At 45.1% G+C, this 19,874-nt stretch overlaps 1 protein-coding gene across 1 annotated transcript in view; it reads left to right on the top strand.

Moving 5' to 3' along the window:
* RASSF4 (Ras association domain family member 4) overlaps positions 1–19,465 on the top strand; it is a 289,543-nt gene extending 270,078 nt beyond the window's left edge. Inside the window, exons 11-13 of the mRNA XM_063434595.1 lie at positions 11,440–11,537; positions 17,945–18,052; positions 19,077–19,465. Of these exons, the coding sequence (XP_063290665.1) occupies positions 11,440–11,537; positions 17,945–18,014 (168 nt within the window). The 3' untranslated portion in view covers positions 18,015–18,052; positions 19,077–19,465. The remainder of the gene's footprint in view (positions 1–11,439; positions 11,538–17,944; positions 18,053–19,076) is intronic.
* The last annotated feature ends 409 nt before the right edge of the window (positions 19,466–19,874 follow it).

The raw sequence follows: 19,874 nt of genomic DNA, 5'->3' as shown, positions 1-19,874 counted from the left end.
CTGCGATCAGGTGTTTCTCAAATTGTGTAAGGAGGGGCGTTTGGGAGCCTGGTGTTGGGATCTTTACATGTGCGTGCCACCAGGATCGGAGTTGTCTATACGAGAAGTGTGCCACGTTAGGGATAGTGTGTTTAGTGCTAAGGACGGGAAACGTCAGCAGCGTTCCCTTATGTTGCAGGTCATGTAGTTGGGTGACTCCACATCTGTTCCATAGTTTGAAATTAAACTCAGGGATCAGCTCCGCCAACGCCCTGAGGGTCATGGCCATTGAGATAGGGTGGCAACCGCACAGGCGTGCGCGGGAGATGTCCCATATTTTTAGGGTGGCCGTCATGGCTGGAAGCGTCTGTGTCATGTCTGGTCTTTAGGAGGGTGTTAGCCACATCAGGGTGGATATATCGATGGGCATCCATTGTGGTGGGTCTGTACGATGATGGGCCGCTACTAGGCTAGTTAGGATTGACGCTTTATGGTACCCAGCAAGGTTAGGCAGGCCCATACCTCCTGAGCTTGTGGCCCTATAGAGAGTGTTTGTGCCTATCTGGGGCTTCTTACCGTTATTTCCTTACTCAGTTTGACATAATTGAGGTCGTAAAGGTTTGGGAGGTGGTGGGGAAGTCTAACACCTAAGAAGGTGAGGTAATCCTCCCTCCAATCACATGCAAATTCCCTCGCAAGGTCAGACTTATAGGTGCTCTCCATCCTCACCCCCATGGCCTGTGTTTTTGTGAGATTAAGCTTATAATAGGAGCATTTGCTGTAGGAATGTAACAGTTTGTGAAATGCTGGTAGTGATGATTTGGGTTCAGTGATAGTGAGGAGTATATCGTCAGCGAATAGGTTCAGTTTCATCTCCCTCCCCTCTACGCTTACCCCTCGTATGCGGTCGTCGCCCCTGATTAGAGCCGCCAGCGGCTCCAGCGCCAGGATATACAGCACTGGTGACAGAGGGCACCCTTGCAGAGTCCCGTTGCTTATGCTAAAAGGGGTCTGTAGCGGAGGGCAGGTATTAAGGACCTCGATCTCCGCTGGGTCCACGAGTAGTTCCACAGTCAGCGCTGAAAAGTAAGGCAAGTCCCCAAATCCTCCCAATAACCGGACGAAACACAGTTTGGGAGTCAACTACTGGCTTTATTCACAGCTGGCATATTTATACAGTTCCCCATGCAAGGGGTTTCCATACAGTAAATCCAGGAGATTTCTCCCATCATGCAACGTAACTTTCCCAACAGGCTGTGCTGCACGAGAAGGATACTCCCACTAAAATGGACGATTAAGTGGATTATCCCCTCGTGCAGCAGAACTGACAATCTGTATTAAAATACGGTTTTCACATTTTATTCGGTAGATTTATATGCCCGAACGTTCAGCAGGTAGCTGGGGTCTGAGCGCATCTTTTGTGAGAATACCGCTCAGATCCCAGCTGAATTGACCAAACGCCACACAAATATAACTTTACATAGAAGTTCCCCTCAATCTGTCGAACATATCTAGGGGAACGATTCTACCGAACACCGGGCTCCCGAATGGCTTGGAAGTGCAGCGGCGTTCGCACCACCGAGTAGCCGTTTTTGGTTCCAGGCCCTCGACGACCAAACACCGCTGCCAAATAGACGAATCCAAGATGGCCGACCGCCACATGGTCGGTAGTCGAACGACGGCCACCCAGAATAGTCTATAATTACCGATTGCAACATTGTTGCAATCGGTTAACAAGTGCCACACGACCATAAGTGTGTGATCTATCAGGGGGGCCCTGATTCGTTCGGCGAACGGCTTAAATCACCGCCGTTCGTAGGACAAAGTACTTGTATGCTGGTAGCTTACGGCTGCCAGCATGCGAATCACCATAACATAACACATACACAGCAAATATACATGGCACATAATACAGCCTCCAGACAACCTTCCCATATTATAGTTCCACAGTGGCTAGGTTTGCCACAATGCTCCCCCAGAATCAAGCCGGCATACACAGCCTGATCCCAACGGATCGGCTTGGGGAGGTCCGGGAAAGTACTCACAGATCACTTTTCAAGTTCAGTTTGTCTAGATAACCCGTCGGCGTTACCGTTTTGCTTCCCTGGGCGATAGTGTATGGTAAAGTCAAAGGGCTGCAGCGCCAAACTCCAGCGCAGCAGCCGGCCGTTGTCTCCGGCTACACGGTTAAGCCACACCAACGGGTTGTGATCTGTGAGTAGGGAGAAAGGTTGTCCATATAAATAGGGCTGCAATTTCTTAAGGGCCCACACCACGGCCAGGCACTCCTTCTCAATGGCGGCGTAGCTTACTTCTCGTGGTAATAGCTTTCGGCTCAAGTATGCTACGGGGTGTTCGCCGCCATCAGTTCCAACTTGGCTCAGCACTGCCCCCAATCCAAACATTGAAGCGTCTGTGTGGACAAGAAATCGTTTAGTTGGATCAGGAGCATTAAGTACTGGAGCATTAATTAGTGCAGTCTTTAGTTGTTGGAAGGCCTGTTCACACTCTGGGGCCCAGATAACCTGTCGAGGAAGATTTTTACGGGTCAAGTCAGTCAGGGGTTTGGCCATGGCGCTATAATTGGGTACAAACTTCCTGTAGTACCCGGCGGTACCCAGAAATGCTAACACCTGGGTTTTTGTTCTAGGGGTTGGCCATTTAGCTACCGCTTCTACTTTAGCTGGTTCGGGTTTTTGTCGCCCGCTTCCCACCCTGTGGCCCAAGTACTGCACCTCTGCCATCCCTATATGACATTTACTGGGTTTCAGCGTCAATCCTGCCTCTCCAATGCGATCGAGTATGGCCCCTATGTGTTGTAGATGTTCGGCCCAGGTCTGACTGAATATAGCTATATCGTCTAAATAGGCACAGGCGTATTCCTGGAATCCATCCAGTAGCCGATCTACCATCCGCTGAAACGTTGCCGGAGCATTTTTCATCCCGAATGGCATGACTCTAAATTGATACAAGCCAAACGGGGTGACAAACGCTGACTTAGGGATGGCATCCTCGGCTAGCGGAATCTGCCAGTATCCTTTACATAGATCTATGGTAGTGAGATACTGACCCCGTGCCATCTTATCCAGCAGCTCGTCTATCCGGGGCATCGGAAAGGCATCAGACACCGTTTTGTCATTTAGCCTCCGGTAGTCGACACAGAAACGTGTCGTGCCGTCCTTTTTGGGTACCAACACTACCGGCGATGCCCAGGGGCTATCTGAATGTTCGATCACCCCTAGCTGTAACATTTCGGCTATTTCCTTTTCCATGTGAGTCCGGACGGCTTCAGGAACGCGGTACGGAGTCTGCCGCATGGGCAGCTGTCCTGGGGTTTCAACTCGGTGGGTGGCTAGCGGAGTGTACCCCGGTAAATTGGAGAAGGTAGCCCCTTTAGCTACGATCAACTCTTGTACCTGGGCACGCTCCTGTGGGCTTAGCCGCTCCCCCAGCTGAACCCCCTTGGAGGGCTCGGTCTGCTCCTCTGGTTCCAATAGGTCAGGTAGGGGTAAATTCTCCTGATCCTCCGAGGCTGAGGCGCATATCGCCGCCACGTCCTCTATCCTCTCATGGTAGGGTTTGAGCATGTTCACATGGAGCATGCGTCTCTTCCCTACCCCTGAGCAGGGGCCAATCACGTAGGTGGTGTCACACTTCTGTTCCACTACCTGGTATGGGCCTTGCCAGATGGCCTGCAGCTTGTCTGTGCGGACAGGTTTTAAAATCAAAACTTTCTGTCCTACCTGAAAGCTGCGGTCTCTGGCTCCCTTATCGTACCAACGGCGCTGGCGTTGCTGGGCCGCCTGAAGGTTGGTGCGCACCTCCTGAGTCAGCGCCTCCAGACGGTCCCGGAATTCCAGCACGTAGGATACAATAGGGGTTCCATCTGGGCTACTCTCTCCCTCCCAATGCTCTCTAATGAGATCTAATGGTCCCCGCACCCTTCTCCCGAACAACAATTCAAAAGGGGAAAATCCTGTGGACTCTTGGGGTACCTCTCTATAGGCGAAAAGTAAATGGGGTAGAAAACGTTCCCAGTCTCGGTGTGCCTCCCCAAACGTACGGAGCATTTGTTTCAGCGTACCATTAAATCTTTCACATAAACCATTGGACTGGGGATGGTATGCGGAATTTATTATGGGCTTAATGCCACATACTCTCCATAGTTGCTGGGTGACCTCGGCGGTGAATTGGGTGCCCCTATCGGATATTATTTCCTGGGGAAACCCCACCCGGGAGAATATTTTCATCAATGCCTCGGCGACTGTCTCGGCATGGATATTCGAAATAGCTACGGCCTCGGGGTATCGGGTGGCATAGTCCACTACCGTCAAGATATACTTTTTACCGGAGGGACTGGGTTTGGATAGAGGCCCCACTATGTCCACGGCTACTCTACTGAACGGTTCTGAAATGATCGGGAGGGGGCATAATTTCGCTTTGTGGCGGTCAACTCTTTTGCCTACTCGCTGACATATATCACAGGACGTGCAGTAATGTCTCACATCTTTAGAAATCCCTGGCCAGAAGAATGCATGTGTCAATCTATATCGGGTACGAGTCATCCCTAGATGTCCGGATAAGGGAATATCGTGAGCAATCTTAAGTAGCTCGGGACGGTACTTTTGGGGAACCACTAACTGTTTGGTAGACACTGTGGCTGACCCCCCCACTCCCCGTTCTGCAATGCGATATAGTAGCCCCTTTTCCCACGTATACCGCTCCCCCTCTGTCCCCGCCTGTGCAGTGTGTACCCTGTCTCTATACACCTGTAATGTGGGATCTGCCTTTACCTCGGCTTCAAACTTAGCTGGGGTATCCCAGGACATACGTGTCGGGTGAGGGTCTTGGTCTCTTACCTGAGCCTCAGAGTGTGTAGGTGGAGCCGTGGTGCGGGCTTGTTGTCGGGTGGTGACTGGCTGTGCTTCTTGGTAGGGAGCTTGTGGGACAAAATCAGATGTCATCTGGCCCAGGTCATTCCCCAGTACCACATCGGCAGGTAGGTTTTGCATGAGACCTACTTCCACAACCCCCTCCCCCACACCCCAATTCAAATGTACTTTAGCAGTGGGCAAACGGTACACTGCTCCCCCTGCTACCCTCACGGCCACTGATCCACCAGTGTGAGCGGTCCCGGAAACTAGGTGTGGTGCAATCAAAGTGAGTGTGGCTCCGGAATCGCGAAGCCCCTGTAACTCTTTCCCCTCCAGCGTTACCAGCTGACGATGATGTTGCCTGTTGTCAGTGGCTCTGACCGACATCACCTCATGTAATACTCCTAGTGGTTCCTCCGGTTGAACACTCCACAGTTCTTGGGCCGCTGGTTCCCGCTGATAATAGTGGGCTGCAGCCCTTGGGGTTGGGTTTGGTCGGGCTTGGTTCCAGGTGGGTCTGCCCCGGTTTTGGGTGCATTCCTGGGCTATATGCCCCCACTGTTTGCAAGAGTGGCACTGGATATTGGCACGCCCATTGTACCGGGAAGCAGGTGGTATATTCCCTGGGGCCGTGCGAAAAGGGGTTGTAATGGGACTCGGGGTACTGGGAACGCTGGGTGACCCCGTGGGTCGCGGGTAACTCTTGGAGAGAGTTATCTGATGTCTCCTTGCGTCAAAATGCTGGTCGGCCAATTGTGCCGCCTCGGTTAGGGTGAGAGGTTTCCTGTCTCTTACCCATTCTTGGGTCATTGGAGCTAGTCCGTCAAAGAATTGCTCCAGCAGTAGTAACTGCCGCAATCCTTCCATGGTCGTGGCTTGGCTCGCTTGTATCCACCCTTTGGATGCTTGGTCCAGCTTGTGTGCCCACTCGGCATGTGAGTCTTTCTCTGGTTTCTTTAGGTCTCTAAACTTCCGCCGGTAGGCCTCTGGAGTGATGGCATACCTGTCTAGTATCGCTCGCTTTACTTTCTCATAGTCCTTGCTGTCCTCGCTGGGTACAGCGCGGTATGCGTCGGCCGCCCGCCCTGCTAGTTTGCTTGCCAGCAGGGGGACCCACGTGGGCCGTGCTAAGTCATGTAAATCACACAGCCTCTCAAAATCTTGTAAAAACCCATCGATCTCCTCCTTTTCCTCGCAAAATACTTTAAATGCTTGGTAAGGAACTTTGGGTGGTACCTGGCTGTGTGATGACTCCGTCGTGGTCCCGGCTCGAGGTGCTGCATACTGTGGGCTGTGTGCCATCACGTACTCCTGCACATTCGCCATTACTAGGTTCAACATGTCCACTGATATAGGCTGTGGTAAAAATGCCAGCCTGGTCCTCATTTCTCTCTCATAGAGCGTTTCTTCCATGACTGCTGGGGTTATAGCGCTGCGGGCTTGGTCTCCCTCCATCAGCTCGGCAATTAGTACAGCCTTAGGTTTGCTGCTGGCTACTTTACCCCTGGCTTCCAGTAATTCTTTTAGTGTCTGTCTCTTTAATTTAGAATAATCCGTCTCCATTCACTTCGGTAGTCGGTTCTTTCGTTGGATTCTGCTTGCCATTCCCTTTTCCTCCTTCGGCAGTTACAATTTGCACGAATTGCGCTCTTTCGGCTGTAAGGTTGGATCCCGTCGCTTGCCACCAATTGTAGCGGAGGGCAGGTATTAAGGACCTCGATCTCCGCTGGGTCCACGAGTAGTTCCACAGTCAGCGCTGAAAAGTAAGGCAAGTCCCCAAATCCTCCCAATAACCGGACGAAACACAGTTTGGGAGTCAACTACTGGCTTTATTCACAGCTGGCATATTTATACAGTTCCCCATGCAAGGGGTTTCCATACAGTAAATCCAGGAGATTTCTCCCATCATGCAACGTAACTTTCCCAACAGGCTGTGCTGCACGAGAAGGATACTCCCACTAAAATGGACGATTAAGTGGATTATCCCCTCGTGCAGCAGAACTGACAATCTGTATTAAAATACGGTTTTCACATTTTATTCGGTAGATTTATATGCCCGAACGTTCGGCAGGTAGCTGGGGTCTGAGCGCATCTTTTGTGAGAATACCGCTCAGATCCCAGCTGAATTGACCGAACGCCACACAAATATAACTTTACATAGAAGTTCCCCTCAATCTGTCGAACATATCTAGGGGAACGATTCTACCGAACACCGGGCTCCCGAATGGCTTGGAAGTGCAGCGGCGTTCGCACCACCGAGTAGCCGTTTTTGGTTCCAGGCCCTCGACGACCAAACACCGCTGCCAAATAGACGAATCCAAGATGGCCGACCGCCGCATGGTCGGTAGTCGAACGACGGCCACCCAGAATAGTCTATAATTACCGATTGCAACATTGTTGCAATCGGTTAACAAGTGCCACACGACCATAAGTGTGTGATCTATCAGGGGGGCCCTGATTCGTTCGGCGAACGGCTTAAATCACCGCCGTTCGTAGGACAAAGTACTTGTATGCTGGTAGCTTACGGCTGCCAGCATGCGAATCACCATAACATAACACATACACAGCAAATATACATGGCACATAATACAGCCTCCAGACAACCTTCCCATATTATAGTTCCACAGTGGCTAGGTTTGCCACAGGGTCGACCTAAAGCCTGCATTGAATTTTGTCGCAGTCGGCTTACTGTAAAGCGCCTTAACTACCGCCAGGAATTGGGAGGGAAAGTTAAATTTTTCGAGGACTGCTTGGAGGAAAGACCAGTTCAAGCGGTCAAAGGCCTTTTCGGCGTCTAATGAGAGGAGTATGCTATTGGGGGATATCCTGTGCATGCTTTGTAAAAGGGCGAGCACTTTGCGCGTCCCATCCGCCCCTTGCCTCCCACCTATGAAGCCTACCTGGTCAGAGTGTATCAGGGTGGGGAGAATACGTTTTAACCTAGTCGCGTAAACTTTCGCCAATTTTTCAATATCAGTATTCAGCAGGGAGATGGGTCTGAAGTTAGCGCACTTCGTGGGAGGCTTGCCTGGCTTGGGCAGCGTGGCTACATTAGCCTCTAGCATTTCTTGTGGGAGTTTGCACTCAGTAGATGCTGTCGCAAATAGTTTAGCCAACTGGGGGGAGAGGATGGAGGCGAACCTTTTGTAGTAAAGATTGGGGAAGCCGTCAGGGCCCGGTGATTTTTGAGGAGGCAAGGTCGCTATCTCAAGTGGTGTAATTACGTCCGTCAGTAGGTGTATTTGGTCCTCCGTCAGACTGGGGAGAGCAACCCGGTCTAGGAATTAAGAGATTTCTGTTTGGGTGGGTTGGTGCGTCGCCGCATCTTCCCGCAAATTGTAGAGCTTGCCGTAAACCTGCGCAAATGTCTTGGGGTTTAATAACCTTTTTGCCCTCTTCTGATATTATATAACCTATTTTTGACTGGGCGTTGGCCGCGCGCAATCTGGCGGCGAGCATAGCACTAGCTTTATCGCTCATGGCATACTGTTTTGCTTTCAGTGTATGTAGGGTACGCGCCGCGCGCGTGATGTATATATCTTTGAGCTCTTTCTGGGTTTGTTTAATTTGGGACCCTCTGGTAGCGGTCGGGTGTAGAAATTGGTGGGCTGTGAGGTCTCGCAGAGTACGAAGGAGGGAGAGGGTTTTCGTTTGTGTCAATTTCTTAAGGTAAGAGGCCCTGCATATGAAGATCCCTCGCATGACCGCTTTGTGTGCTATCCATGTAGAGGAGGTGTGTGTGTCAGAGTTGTCGTTAATGTTAAAATATTGTAAGAGTTCTGTCTCAGTTTCGCGCTTGAAGGTTTCATCAGATAGTAACCCTGTGTTGAGTTTCCATGGGTTGCAGCCACGGAAGCGGAAATTGTCATGTAAGGATATGGTAATCAGGCTGTGGTCAGACCAAACTATGTCACCCATATCACACCTGTGGATCAGATTGAGGGAGGAGCCTTGCACCAAAATCACATCAATCCTGGAGTACGACCCATGGGGTTTGGAGTAGTACGAGTAGCTCCTGTCAGAAGGGTGTAGTGTGCGCCAACAGTCATAAAGGTTAAATTGCAGTAGCAATTGCGTCAGGGCTTTGCAGTGAGGCTTGAGCGACCTCTGTCGTGTGGAGTGGGCCTGTGTGGAAGAATCAAGTCTGGGATCGAGGACGTGGTTTATGTCTCCGCAAATTACGGTCATTCCCTTTTGAACAGTGGTCACCTTAGTCAACACTTTGTGCAAAAAATTACGTTGGTTCTCATTCGGAGCGTACAGGTTAACAAGAGTATACAACACATCATTCAGCATACATATTAAAATGAGATACCTGCCCTGCTTATCACCTATTTCCTGTAATAGCTCAAAGGCCACAGATTTGTGAATGTATATGGATACACCTCTTGATTTAGTGGCAAGTAGAGTGGTATTGGTTGGGTTAGTGTTTCATACCGAATGTGGGTATGCAGGAGTTAGGAAAATGAGTCTCCTGTAGACATAAAATATCAGCATTATGCTTACTGGCCTCCTTCAGAAGCATATGCCTTTTGTTAAGCCCGCGTACATTATGGGAATAAATCTTCAGGGTGGCTTATGAGGTTGGTGCTTATTTTGCCTGAGTGGAGCCAAAGGTTGGGACGATTTGTGCCCTCTTTTAGGTATAGGGCGGAGGACCAGGGCATGGTGGTCAAGTTCTTGAGACTTAGTATGGGTCGAGTGAACGACTGAAACAATGGGGGCACCGCTATGTGCCACCCGTATGGACTTTAGGTGAGTGTGAAGCGGCATCCTGGAGCAGAGGGTGGTAGGGGTGAACATGAACTGGGGGGATAGAATTAACAAAAGTATATACATTTCAGACCTTGGTGGGTACGAGGTACAGACAGGCTGTACGTTTGAGGGGAGGGGACCGGAGATGGTGTTAGATAGAGGGCCTGAGCCGGCATATGGACGGCAGTGCGGCTTTTCTAAGGGCTCGTATTGCAGTTTGAGGTACGGGAAAACAACAACAACGGTGGCTGCGGGATAACGAGATAACTGACGCACTACACCGCTAATGTGTGGCACACAGCATATAACAGAATAACAAAAAATATTGACATAATAGGCCTATGACAAAAACTTAATGCACAGTGTGGGCTAAGCCTCACTCATTGTGCTAGTATGGAGCACATCAGATACTTGCGGACCAAAGTTAAGCCTGGGACCAGTCTTTGTCAAGGCGTCTGGGGGACGGTGCGTCTGCCATGCGTTCAGCTGGGCCCAGGTCCCATCTCCGGAGTAGTTGCAGGCCTTCCTCCACCGACAGAAGCACCGTGGTGGTGCCATTGCGCGTGACGATCAGGCGTTTTGGAACGTTTTCCTGTGTCGTAATGTGGCTGCAGAGAAGTCTGCGCAAAATTCTCAAATTGGCGAATTCAGACGGTAGGTCTTTTACCGTGCGGCTTCTGCGGAGGATCAGCTCCTTCACATGGAAGTAGTGGGCTTTAAGTAAAGTGTCTCTTGGCAATGAGGCAGCAATGTGTTTGGGCTTCGGGACCCTGTGTAGGCGGTCCAACAGCAGCATGTCGACCGGGATGTCCGGCAGTAGGGCCTTGAAGAAGCTGTTCACAAAGGCAGGTAGGTCAGCTACCAGCACATCTTCTGGGATGCCGCGGAGCATCAGGTTGCTTCGGCGTGATCGGTCCTCGAGGTCCATAAGCTTCACCTCGTATTTAGCCAGTTGGGATTTGAGAGTCTGAATCCTGTCTACGGCTTGATTGTGGGCCTCCACGATATTGTCCACTTTCGTCTCTGTGTGCCCTGTTCGTGACCCCAGATCATGCAGGTCGCGTTTGATTTCAGCCACACTTTTTTGACAGGTGGCGATCAGCTTGTTGGACTGCTTGTCCAGGGCTGCTTGGAGAAGAGAGGATGTGAGCCCTATTTCTGGTGGCATGTCCAGATCTGAGCGGGGGCTGCTCCCTCCGGAGTACCTGCGCCATCTTGTGGGCCTAGTTCAGCGTGTTGTGAGGCTGGCGGCTTCTTCTGGGCGAAATAATTTGTTTTAGCGCTTTTGTCAGCTTGCCTTCATGACTTGGAGTGCGGCATGATGGCTTGTGAGGCTATCTGTTCCCACTGTGTGCCGGATTGGGTCGGATTGCCTAGCTCGTGTTGCGGAGCTCGGAGCTCAAGCGGCCATCTCGCTCCGTGGTTAGGACACGCCCTCCTATTTTATTTATTTTTAATATACATTAAAGGCAAGCCTTACTCTCTCCCTCCCTTCTCGGGCTCAGTGTGAATGCTTTCTGAGCCAAGGATAACAGCCCAAGCAAATGCTTCTCAAAAAGAAGCATTTGATTGGACCTCAGATGATGTGGCGTGAAATCAGACAAGGCGTGGAAATGAACGAGGAGGGCCTTGCCCATTTCTGCATTCTGGGTAAATTTAGAGAATATTTAATCTTTTTTATTTATTTTAGTTTTATTTATTGTTTAAATAAGCAGGGGAACACGGTTAATAGTGCCCAATACATAATAAAGCTTATAAAAGATTATGGATAAATGGGTTATAGTAACTCTTTAACATAACTGAAAAATTATTCTAATGTATCTTCTTCTAGGTGGCCCAGTACATCAAGTTTGAGATGCCTGTCCTGGACAGCTTTGTGGAGAAACTAAAGGAAGAAGAAGAGCGAGAAATCACTAAACTGACTGAAAAGTAAGTCATGTATAAAATTACAATGTGCAATTTATTTGAACAGGCAGGTCTTAGATCTGATATTGCATGGTTTAAAACATCATCCATTGATTATTTGACATAACACATTGTTTAAATGACATTGTACAGTCTACAAACCCTTAAATTCAAAGGAACGTGGGACATTCATATCCCGGTCTGCTTAAGATTAGTGACAGTTTAACTTTTGTGCTTTAGCTGTTATTTGCATATTAATTTAACCCAGTCTCTAATATGATATACCAGGAAAGGGAGTGAGGAGGTAACTCTCTTTACCCATCTACTGTCTTGGCTTATCATTATCAAGAGAGAGCTGGTTAGAACAGTGGTAAGATCTCTCATAACGCGACACAGGGCTTGCAAAGACCTATAGTGATGGGACAATAACACGACTACATGATACGCTGAAATTCAAAATTAAACACTAGAACACTTGACTCTCAGGACCACATCAACGTTGTCACACATTGATCTACATACTAATTATGACTGCCCCAGTTGCATCCCATATGAAAATGCAGCAGTTGACCTGTCATCCAATACAGGGCCACTATCAGTAAGGAAGAAAGGACTACCCCGAGCTACCCTGTATACCCAAGCCAACAGAACACGTTTTTGTAGAAAGGAAAGAAATATCATATACGGTCACGGCTCTCGCTCTTCTGTCGGCGTGGCTGCACATAAACTAGGCACCACGCCGACAGAAAGGTTTCAAACTTACCTTGGTCGGGGCGGGCAGCTGCCTGGCCTCCCTTCGTTCTGGTCCCCAGCGGGTGCGACGTTCTTAGGAACGCCAGCCTCTGCGGTTCAAGATTTTATAATAAATTTACCCTCGCCCATATTAAAGAAGGCGCCAACGTTCATACGACGTTACGTCATAGACGTGCATGCACGTTTTGGGGTCAGAGGTCAGAGACAGCCAATTACAGCCCAAAGAGGGTTATTTAAACCCAAATTACCTTTTTGCCAGTGCTCTGTCGTGGTTTTCACTAGCTGGTTATCCGAGAGTATGTTCCTTTTTTCTGGTATTTGACTTTGGCTTTGTTTTGATTTTCCTGATTTCTGGTATCCTTGACTTCTGGGTTTCCTCATCGTTGCATCTCATTCTGTGTCCCTGACCTAAAAAATAAAAAAAGGAGGGGAAACTGTCAGTCTCCATAAAAGGGATTTTATCACAGTAGGCCCCCCTGGTCCGCGGTCCCTCTACCAAACTTGATCTGCAACCCTATATGTACACCTGCCTTGTGTAGAGCTTTGTGTTAAATTGCCATGTGCACTAACCTTTTCTTTTTTTCTGTAACATTTTCGGAGAAACTGCAATAATTACCTCTCAGGGTTAACTCCATCTCTAGTAGCTGTCTACCAGACAGCCACTAGAGGGACTACTGGATCGTTAGGCCTAACTGATGGTGAACGTCCTCACGCTATGCATTAGGATGTCCAGCCTCAGCCGAAAGCACATAAGAAAGCTGTGCATGAGGACTTCCTGCGTCATCGGAATCCCCACATTGATTAATCCTATGGCAAAATCCTAATGTGAGCTCAGCCAATCCTAATGTGAGCTGGGTCAGGTCTCCCCCACTGGCTGATGTTGGCGGGGCAGAAGCGTGGGCGGAGCCTGACCCAGCTCAGAGGGACATCGGCACTGGATTCAGGTAAGTGACTGGAGAGGTCCCCTTCAGCGCAGAGGGAGGGGGGCACTGTTGGAACCTATAGTGCCAGGAAAATGGCTTTGTTTTCCTGGCACTATAGAATCCCTTTAAGAGCACCAGGGAAAACCACAGCGACTAGCATTTGTTTTTTTAAACACTGTCTGATCCAAGGTATATGTATATGGCTGAAGAATCCTGTCATATGATAAAGGTAGGGATGAGTTTTTCTATTTTTTTTTTCTACATATACTTCATTTTAAAAAATCAGTTTCTATAAATAAAAGAGAGTGCTCTTAAAATGTAAATATTTATTAAATGAAATCAATAAAAATACATTTATGCCTCCCAAAGGAGCTTAGAAAAATTCCATCACTGAAATAATAATGCCCCAAAGAACCACCAAAGCTTGTAAACCCTGAAAATTATTTTGTATATGAAGGCCCAAATGGTACCAACTTCTAGTAATTAGGTGCATGCTTCCGGGTAGACGTAATTATGTGGTGATTTGGTCACGTACTCGTCTCCACATTTCATCCAATCAAGAACTTTGTCAAGACAACGGGAGGCTTTCACCTGATTTTGGCCATTCTACTAAATAGCCAACGTAGAACCCGCCCCCACTAAAGAGTGACAGATTCTTAAAAGGATTGTATACTAAAAAAAAATAATAATCCAATAAAGACAATGCAGAATAGGAACTTGTATGACAAATGGTTTTTAAAGGGAAAGAATACTGAAAAAACCTAACTAAAATCATGACACTGAAATATGATATACAAGGCATAATAGCTCCGACAACGTAACAACTAAATTAATTTTTTTTTAAAACAACAAAAGGACCAAAATATTTCAAAAACATAGATGTTCCCTCAATAAACAATGGGCCTAAATTGCCCATATAATTACAAATACAAAAACCATAAGGCTACCAAGCAGACAGCCTCAATCAATCCCAATACATCTAAAAAACCAATCATATTCCGACCATGCTATATATTTAATTTAAAAAAATCTACATACTATCTATGTTAAATCATATCCAAATAAAACATGAGGTTCTATAACTCTATTAAACCTTTAAAAGTTATTTTCTATATAAAAAATATATATATATATATTACATATATATTTTTAGAACTGCAGGAAAAAAAAACGTTGTAAAACTGTAATAGTAATCATAATTATAAATGCTCATTAAGTCGTTTGGGATTTATAGTCTCTAAGCTAAAGATTCACGTAGGTTTTGCCGTAACCAAACTCCTTACAACTTTCTCCACCTTGGTCACCCCAACCATCACAGTTCAACTTGTTTCTATTAAAAATAGAAACAAGACTCCTTGACCCTTCATTTAGGTGTTGGCAAGTGACACACTTTTTACTCCCATATTTGAAATTGCTTGGGATCATATTTGAGTCCAAACTCACTTGTATTTTCTTATGTTATTCTTCCAATGTATCTATCTTACAAGGGGCTAATAGGTTCTTAAGATTCATAGCTAGGGTAGGTCATTCTTGGTGTCACAGGTAAAATTACTTTCAATCATGGTTTCTGACTCAACAAACATTACAGTTAAACTTAGTCACAAAGATCATACCTCTTCTGCCAACCATTTCCAATATGTTCATACATTATTTCACAATTTTCTCTTCCTGTATAATAAACTCACAGAGTATTGTTTAGAATATAGTAATAGTGAGAAGGTGTATCTAAAGGATCTAATAACATTGTATTATTTCATTTTTTTATCTTTACCCATCTAAAAGATAAACAATGATGTCACATGTATTAAGGGAAATAATGCCATTTTGAGAGTCTAGAAATATTAATGAACTACGCAATCTTTGATCTTGTGGTCTTTTTCATCTTTGGATTTGTGGTCTTTTTATTATTTTTTCAGAACCCTTAAATGGCATTATTTTTTCATAATATACATTTAACTGTTATTTTGGTGTTTTTTCAATTTTCGGACCAACATTGAAGGAAGACTAAAGCGTTGGGAATACAGATTTGTATTCCCAACTCTTTAGTGTCCCTATCCCTACTTAGATAGGTCATCCCCTCTTTGTGTAATAATAACTTTTTTCCAGCACCGAGGCTGACCGCTCTGCCTCTCACAACATCACTGAGCAGGCATGACCTACTTTGGTGGGGTTCGATCCAAAGATCCTTATAGAGTATTGCACGGGGACTACCACTCTTGCATCGTATTTTCCCTAAAGGAAAGCATTGAATCGTTGGGGGCTTCTGTGTCGCATTACCAGTTTTACTTGGTCAGTGCTGTGAAAGAGCCTCGGGTGGCTATCAGTAACTAGAAAACTGCAGTATTTCACATTGTAGGTTTAAACCTAAAGGACCATTGCACCCAGGCCACTTCTTTGAGATGAAGAAGCCTGAGTGACTTCAGTGATCTGTTAATGCGAACACGAACCAGGGTAATCTTTTGTAAACCCATCTTTATGAGCACTGTTTATGGATGGAATGTCAAAAAAAGTTAATTGATTCCAAACACCATATAAAATATAATAATTTGTCACAGTAATATATCCTTTCTAATGCTTGTCCCGCTGAGCCTTCAGTCATTGTATTTAGATTATGACACTAACACCATTTCTATCCATTTTACATATGTTTATGTACTTTTGACCTGTCATAGGGTTATGTATTATTATTACATTGGGTACTGTAAAACCTGATATTACCTTCATTATGATGATACACCTGGCACATACTATCTTGAAATAATTATAGAGGATAGGCAAGAAGATATTGTAGCTTAAATTTATGTTTAGTTTATGCCAGTTATTAATATTATGATTCTACTTTATCCTTGGTACATGAACTTTCACTTCGAGACTCTTTCTACAAAACAAGACATGGTATGCCTCACAAAGGTTCATTTTAGTGGTGCAGGTGTAATTTGCTTTGATCACCATAAGGAAGTACCGTATATAATCGAGTATAAGCCGAGTTTTTCAACACATTTTTTGAGCTGAAAAACCCCAACTCGGCTTATACTCGAGTCAGAGTCTGTATTATGGCAATTTGCATTGCCATAATACAGACTGGGGGGAGAGGGGTGCTGGCAGAGCTGTACTTACCTTTCCTGCAGCTCCTGTCAGCTCTCTCCTCCTCCGCGCCGTCCGTTCAGCACCTCGGTCAGCTCCCAGTGTAAGTCTCGCGAGAGCCGCGGCTCTCGCGAGACTTACACTGGGAGCTGACAGAGGGAGCTGCACAGACCGCGCGGAGGAGGAGAGAGCTGACAGGAGCTGCAGGAAAGGTAAGTACAGCTCTGCCAGCCCCCCTCTCCCCCCCACTGAACTGCCAATGACACTGGACCACCAGGGAAGGAGCCCCTCTCCCTGCTATGTATCAAGCAGGGAGGGGGGACGAAAAAAAAATATAATTTAAAAAAAAATTAATAATTAAATAATAAATAATAATTTAAAAAAAATAATAATATATAAAAAAAATTATAATAATTAATAATATATTAAATGCCCACCCCCACCAACACATACACAAACACACACTGCATCACACACACTCACACTTCATTTATATACACACACTGCACTCACACACACTGCACTCATACACACACACTGCACTCATACACACACACTGCACTCATACACACACACTGCACTCATACACACACTGCACTCACACACACTGCACTCACATACACTGCACTCACACACACTCACACTTCATTCATATACACACACTGCACTCACACACACTGCACTCATACACACTGCACTCACACACACTGCACTCACACACACACACTTCATTCATATACACACACTGCACTCACACACACTGCACTCACACACACTGCACTCACACACACTGCACTCATACACACTGCACTCATACACACTGCACTCATACACACACTGCACTCATACACACTGCACTCATACACACTGCACTCATACACACTGCACTCATACACACTGCACTCATTATATACACACACTGGAAATAAATATTCAATTAATATATACGCACACACACTGCACTCATACACACACACTGCACTCATACACACTGCACTCATACACACTGCACTCATACACACTGCACTCATACACACTGCACTCATACACACTGCACTCATTATATACACACACTGGAAATAAATATTCAATTAATATATACGCACACACACTGCACTCATACACACACACTGCACTCGCACTGCACTCATACACGCACTGCACTCATACACGCACTGCACTCATACACGCACTGCACTCATACGCACACACTGCATTCATTATACACACACACTGTAAATAAATATTCAATTAATATAATTTTTTTTAGGATCTAATTTTATTTAGAAATTTACCAGTAGCTGCTGCATTTCCCACCCTAGTCTTATACTCGAGTCAATAAGTTTTCCCAGTTTTTTGGGGTAAAATTAGGGGCCTCGGCTTATATTCGGGTCGGCTTATACTCGAGTATATACGGTAAGTCTTTGTTACTTTCTACTAAGGTGGTGGGGGTCACACAGCCCTGATCAATCTCAGGCCAGAGAATTTATTGTATTCCATAACTGGATCCAACTGACCAGTCTAAACAGTTAATACAATCTATGTTTCATTCAACTGTACAGCAATAAATCATATTATTTGCATTAGAAATGGACACATTTCTCTTTGTAATGTGCTGTAGATACCCCATCTAAGATGCAAGTTTATAAATGAATTAATTTTTTCTTGTAGGTACAATGCTCTTCGCTTAATGATGCTCGAACGTTTGGATGAACTGAATAATTATGAAAGCTATGCATGAAGACAGAATGCACCACAAGAAAAAAGCAAGATGTGCTGGTATCCTTTATCTGTTCTATCTCGGACGCTACAAAGAACATTTATTAAGATTGTTATTGGCTCAGGTGTAACAAAGTATAGATGCTTATTCCTCTGATGAGTTCCTTCGTGATCTGAGCCTTTGTTTTTCTCAGGAACTGTGGATATCTACAGTATAGCATTGTTAGCCAACTTCCGCAATTCATCTTCAATAATATCTCAGAAACCCATCTCTGAATTAAAACACATTCATCATTTTGAACAAAAGAAAGCCATATTAATGATGGTGAAACATAATTTATATTTGCAGAATGCATTTTAATAGTGCAATAGCCGAGCCTGCTTGTGTGAGTTGATAAAATCAGTAGTGACACAAGTCATTGCATCACTATTCTTACTACGCTACTAAGAGTGCCTAGTTAATTTATTTTGCCTTCATGAAAAATAAAATGTAGCAACTTTGCAATGAAGAATTATGTTGAAATTAATCAATTAAAAGGAAAGTTGATGGACATTTTCACCTAACTAATATTTGATATATCTCAGTAAAGGATTGCACATCCATTATTATTTTATACGAAGTCAACGGTTTTTACATTCCCTTAACGTGCAACATTGTCTTCTAATGCCATTAGATTTAGTGCATAAAATCATTTGAAAGTCACCAAACAGCCGTTCTCAAACTGTTTTTTTGTTTTAAATTCATTTCAGGTCAAAGTAATATGACACAGGAGAGCCAAATAAAATTGTGTTTTTCTGGAGGTGGAATTGTTAACAAACTCTAAAGTATTCATACAGCACTGTCCAAACCAAGCTATTAGACTACACCCATACAGTCCACACACTGTAAAGCATATTAACAACAATTAACACATACCACATAGTACAAATGATTCTATATGCATTATACCAAATATGCATTGCTACTAAGCACTTTTTTTTCAATGATGTTTATACTGGGTTATCTATGATCAGTGCTGACGTAATAGATGTTTGATTAAGTAAAGTGTTAGAATCCTAACATCTAGAATCATGCATGTTTTAGACATATACCATCGTAGGGTTCTCCTGGTCAACTTGACTTCCATTATTCTTGTTGTTCCTCCGATGACTTGATGATACAGAACAAGATGTACATTTTTATGCCTCACAAGTAAACCAATCTGGTTGCAATAAGCACTGCAGTTATTTTAGTTTTAGAAATGTAGGTCTCCTGGCAACGGAAGCACAAATCATTTAGTTAAAACATGATAATATGATAGTTTACTGAATGGATGCATTTGGGAGAATTAAGCTGCTTACCAAGCCTGCAAACCTAATTTTGAATCTCGCCAGTTTTATAACATGTCACACAGGGTATATTTATCTTGTTAAATTACAAATTCAGGGCAAGGTTTTCAGGTTTAAAATTTGTAGAGAGGAGAACAATTCTGCAGCGAGAATAAAATGACTGATTTATCATAGTTGTGTTAAAGAAAGTTTAAAATAATATGAAAACAATATGACTTAATCTATTGTAATGTTTAATTTTATTTATAAATAATGATGAATAATAAAACATAACTTTTTGCTGACAAAATGTTTGAAAATGCGTATGTTACGAATTGCTAATTAAATAACCTGGTGTTTTTTTTTCCAGTTTACGTTTAAACAGCTTTTGATGAGGTAATACACCGATACTGTCATACAAAGAGTATCGGAGGTACTTTGAGGCATTTCCATATACAAAACAAACAAAAAAAAATAACAAAAAAAATGTCATTCACATAGCATAGCTACACAGAACATCCCTACTCAACCTCCCCCCTTCTCCCCCCTTACAAAATTATAAGAGGGGGAAAGT

The sequence above is a fragment of the Pelobates fuscus genome, chromosome 10, assembly GCF_036172605.1.
Source record: "Pelobates fuscus isolate aPelFus1 chromosome 10, aPelFus1.pri, whole genome shotgun sequence".
Taxonomy (NCBI): domain Eukaryota; kingdom Metazoa; phylum Chordata; class Amphibia; order Anura; family Pelobatidae; genus Pelobates; species Pelobates fuscus.
Note: the sequence above shows the minus strand (reverse complement) of the source record. Positions and strands in the feature narration are given on the sequence as shown.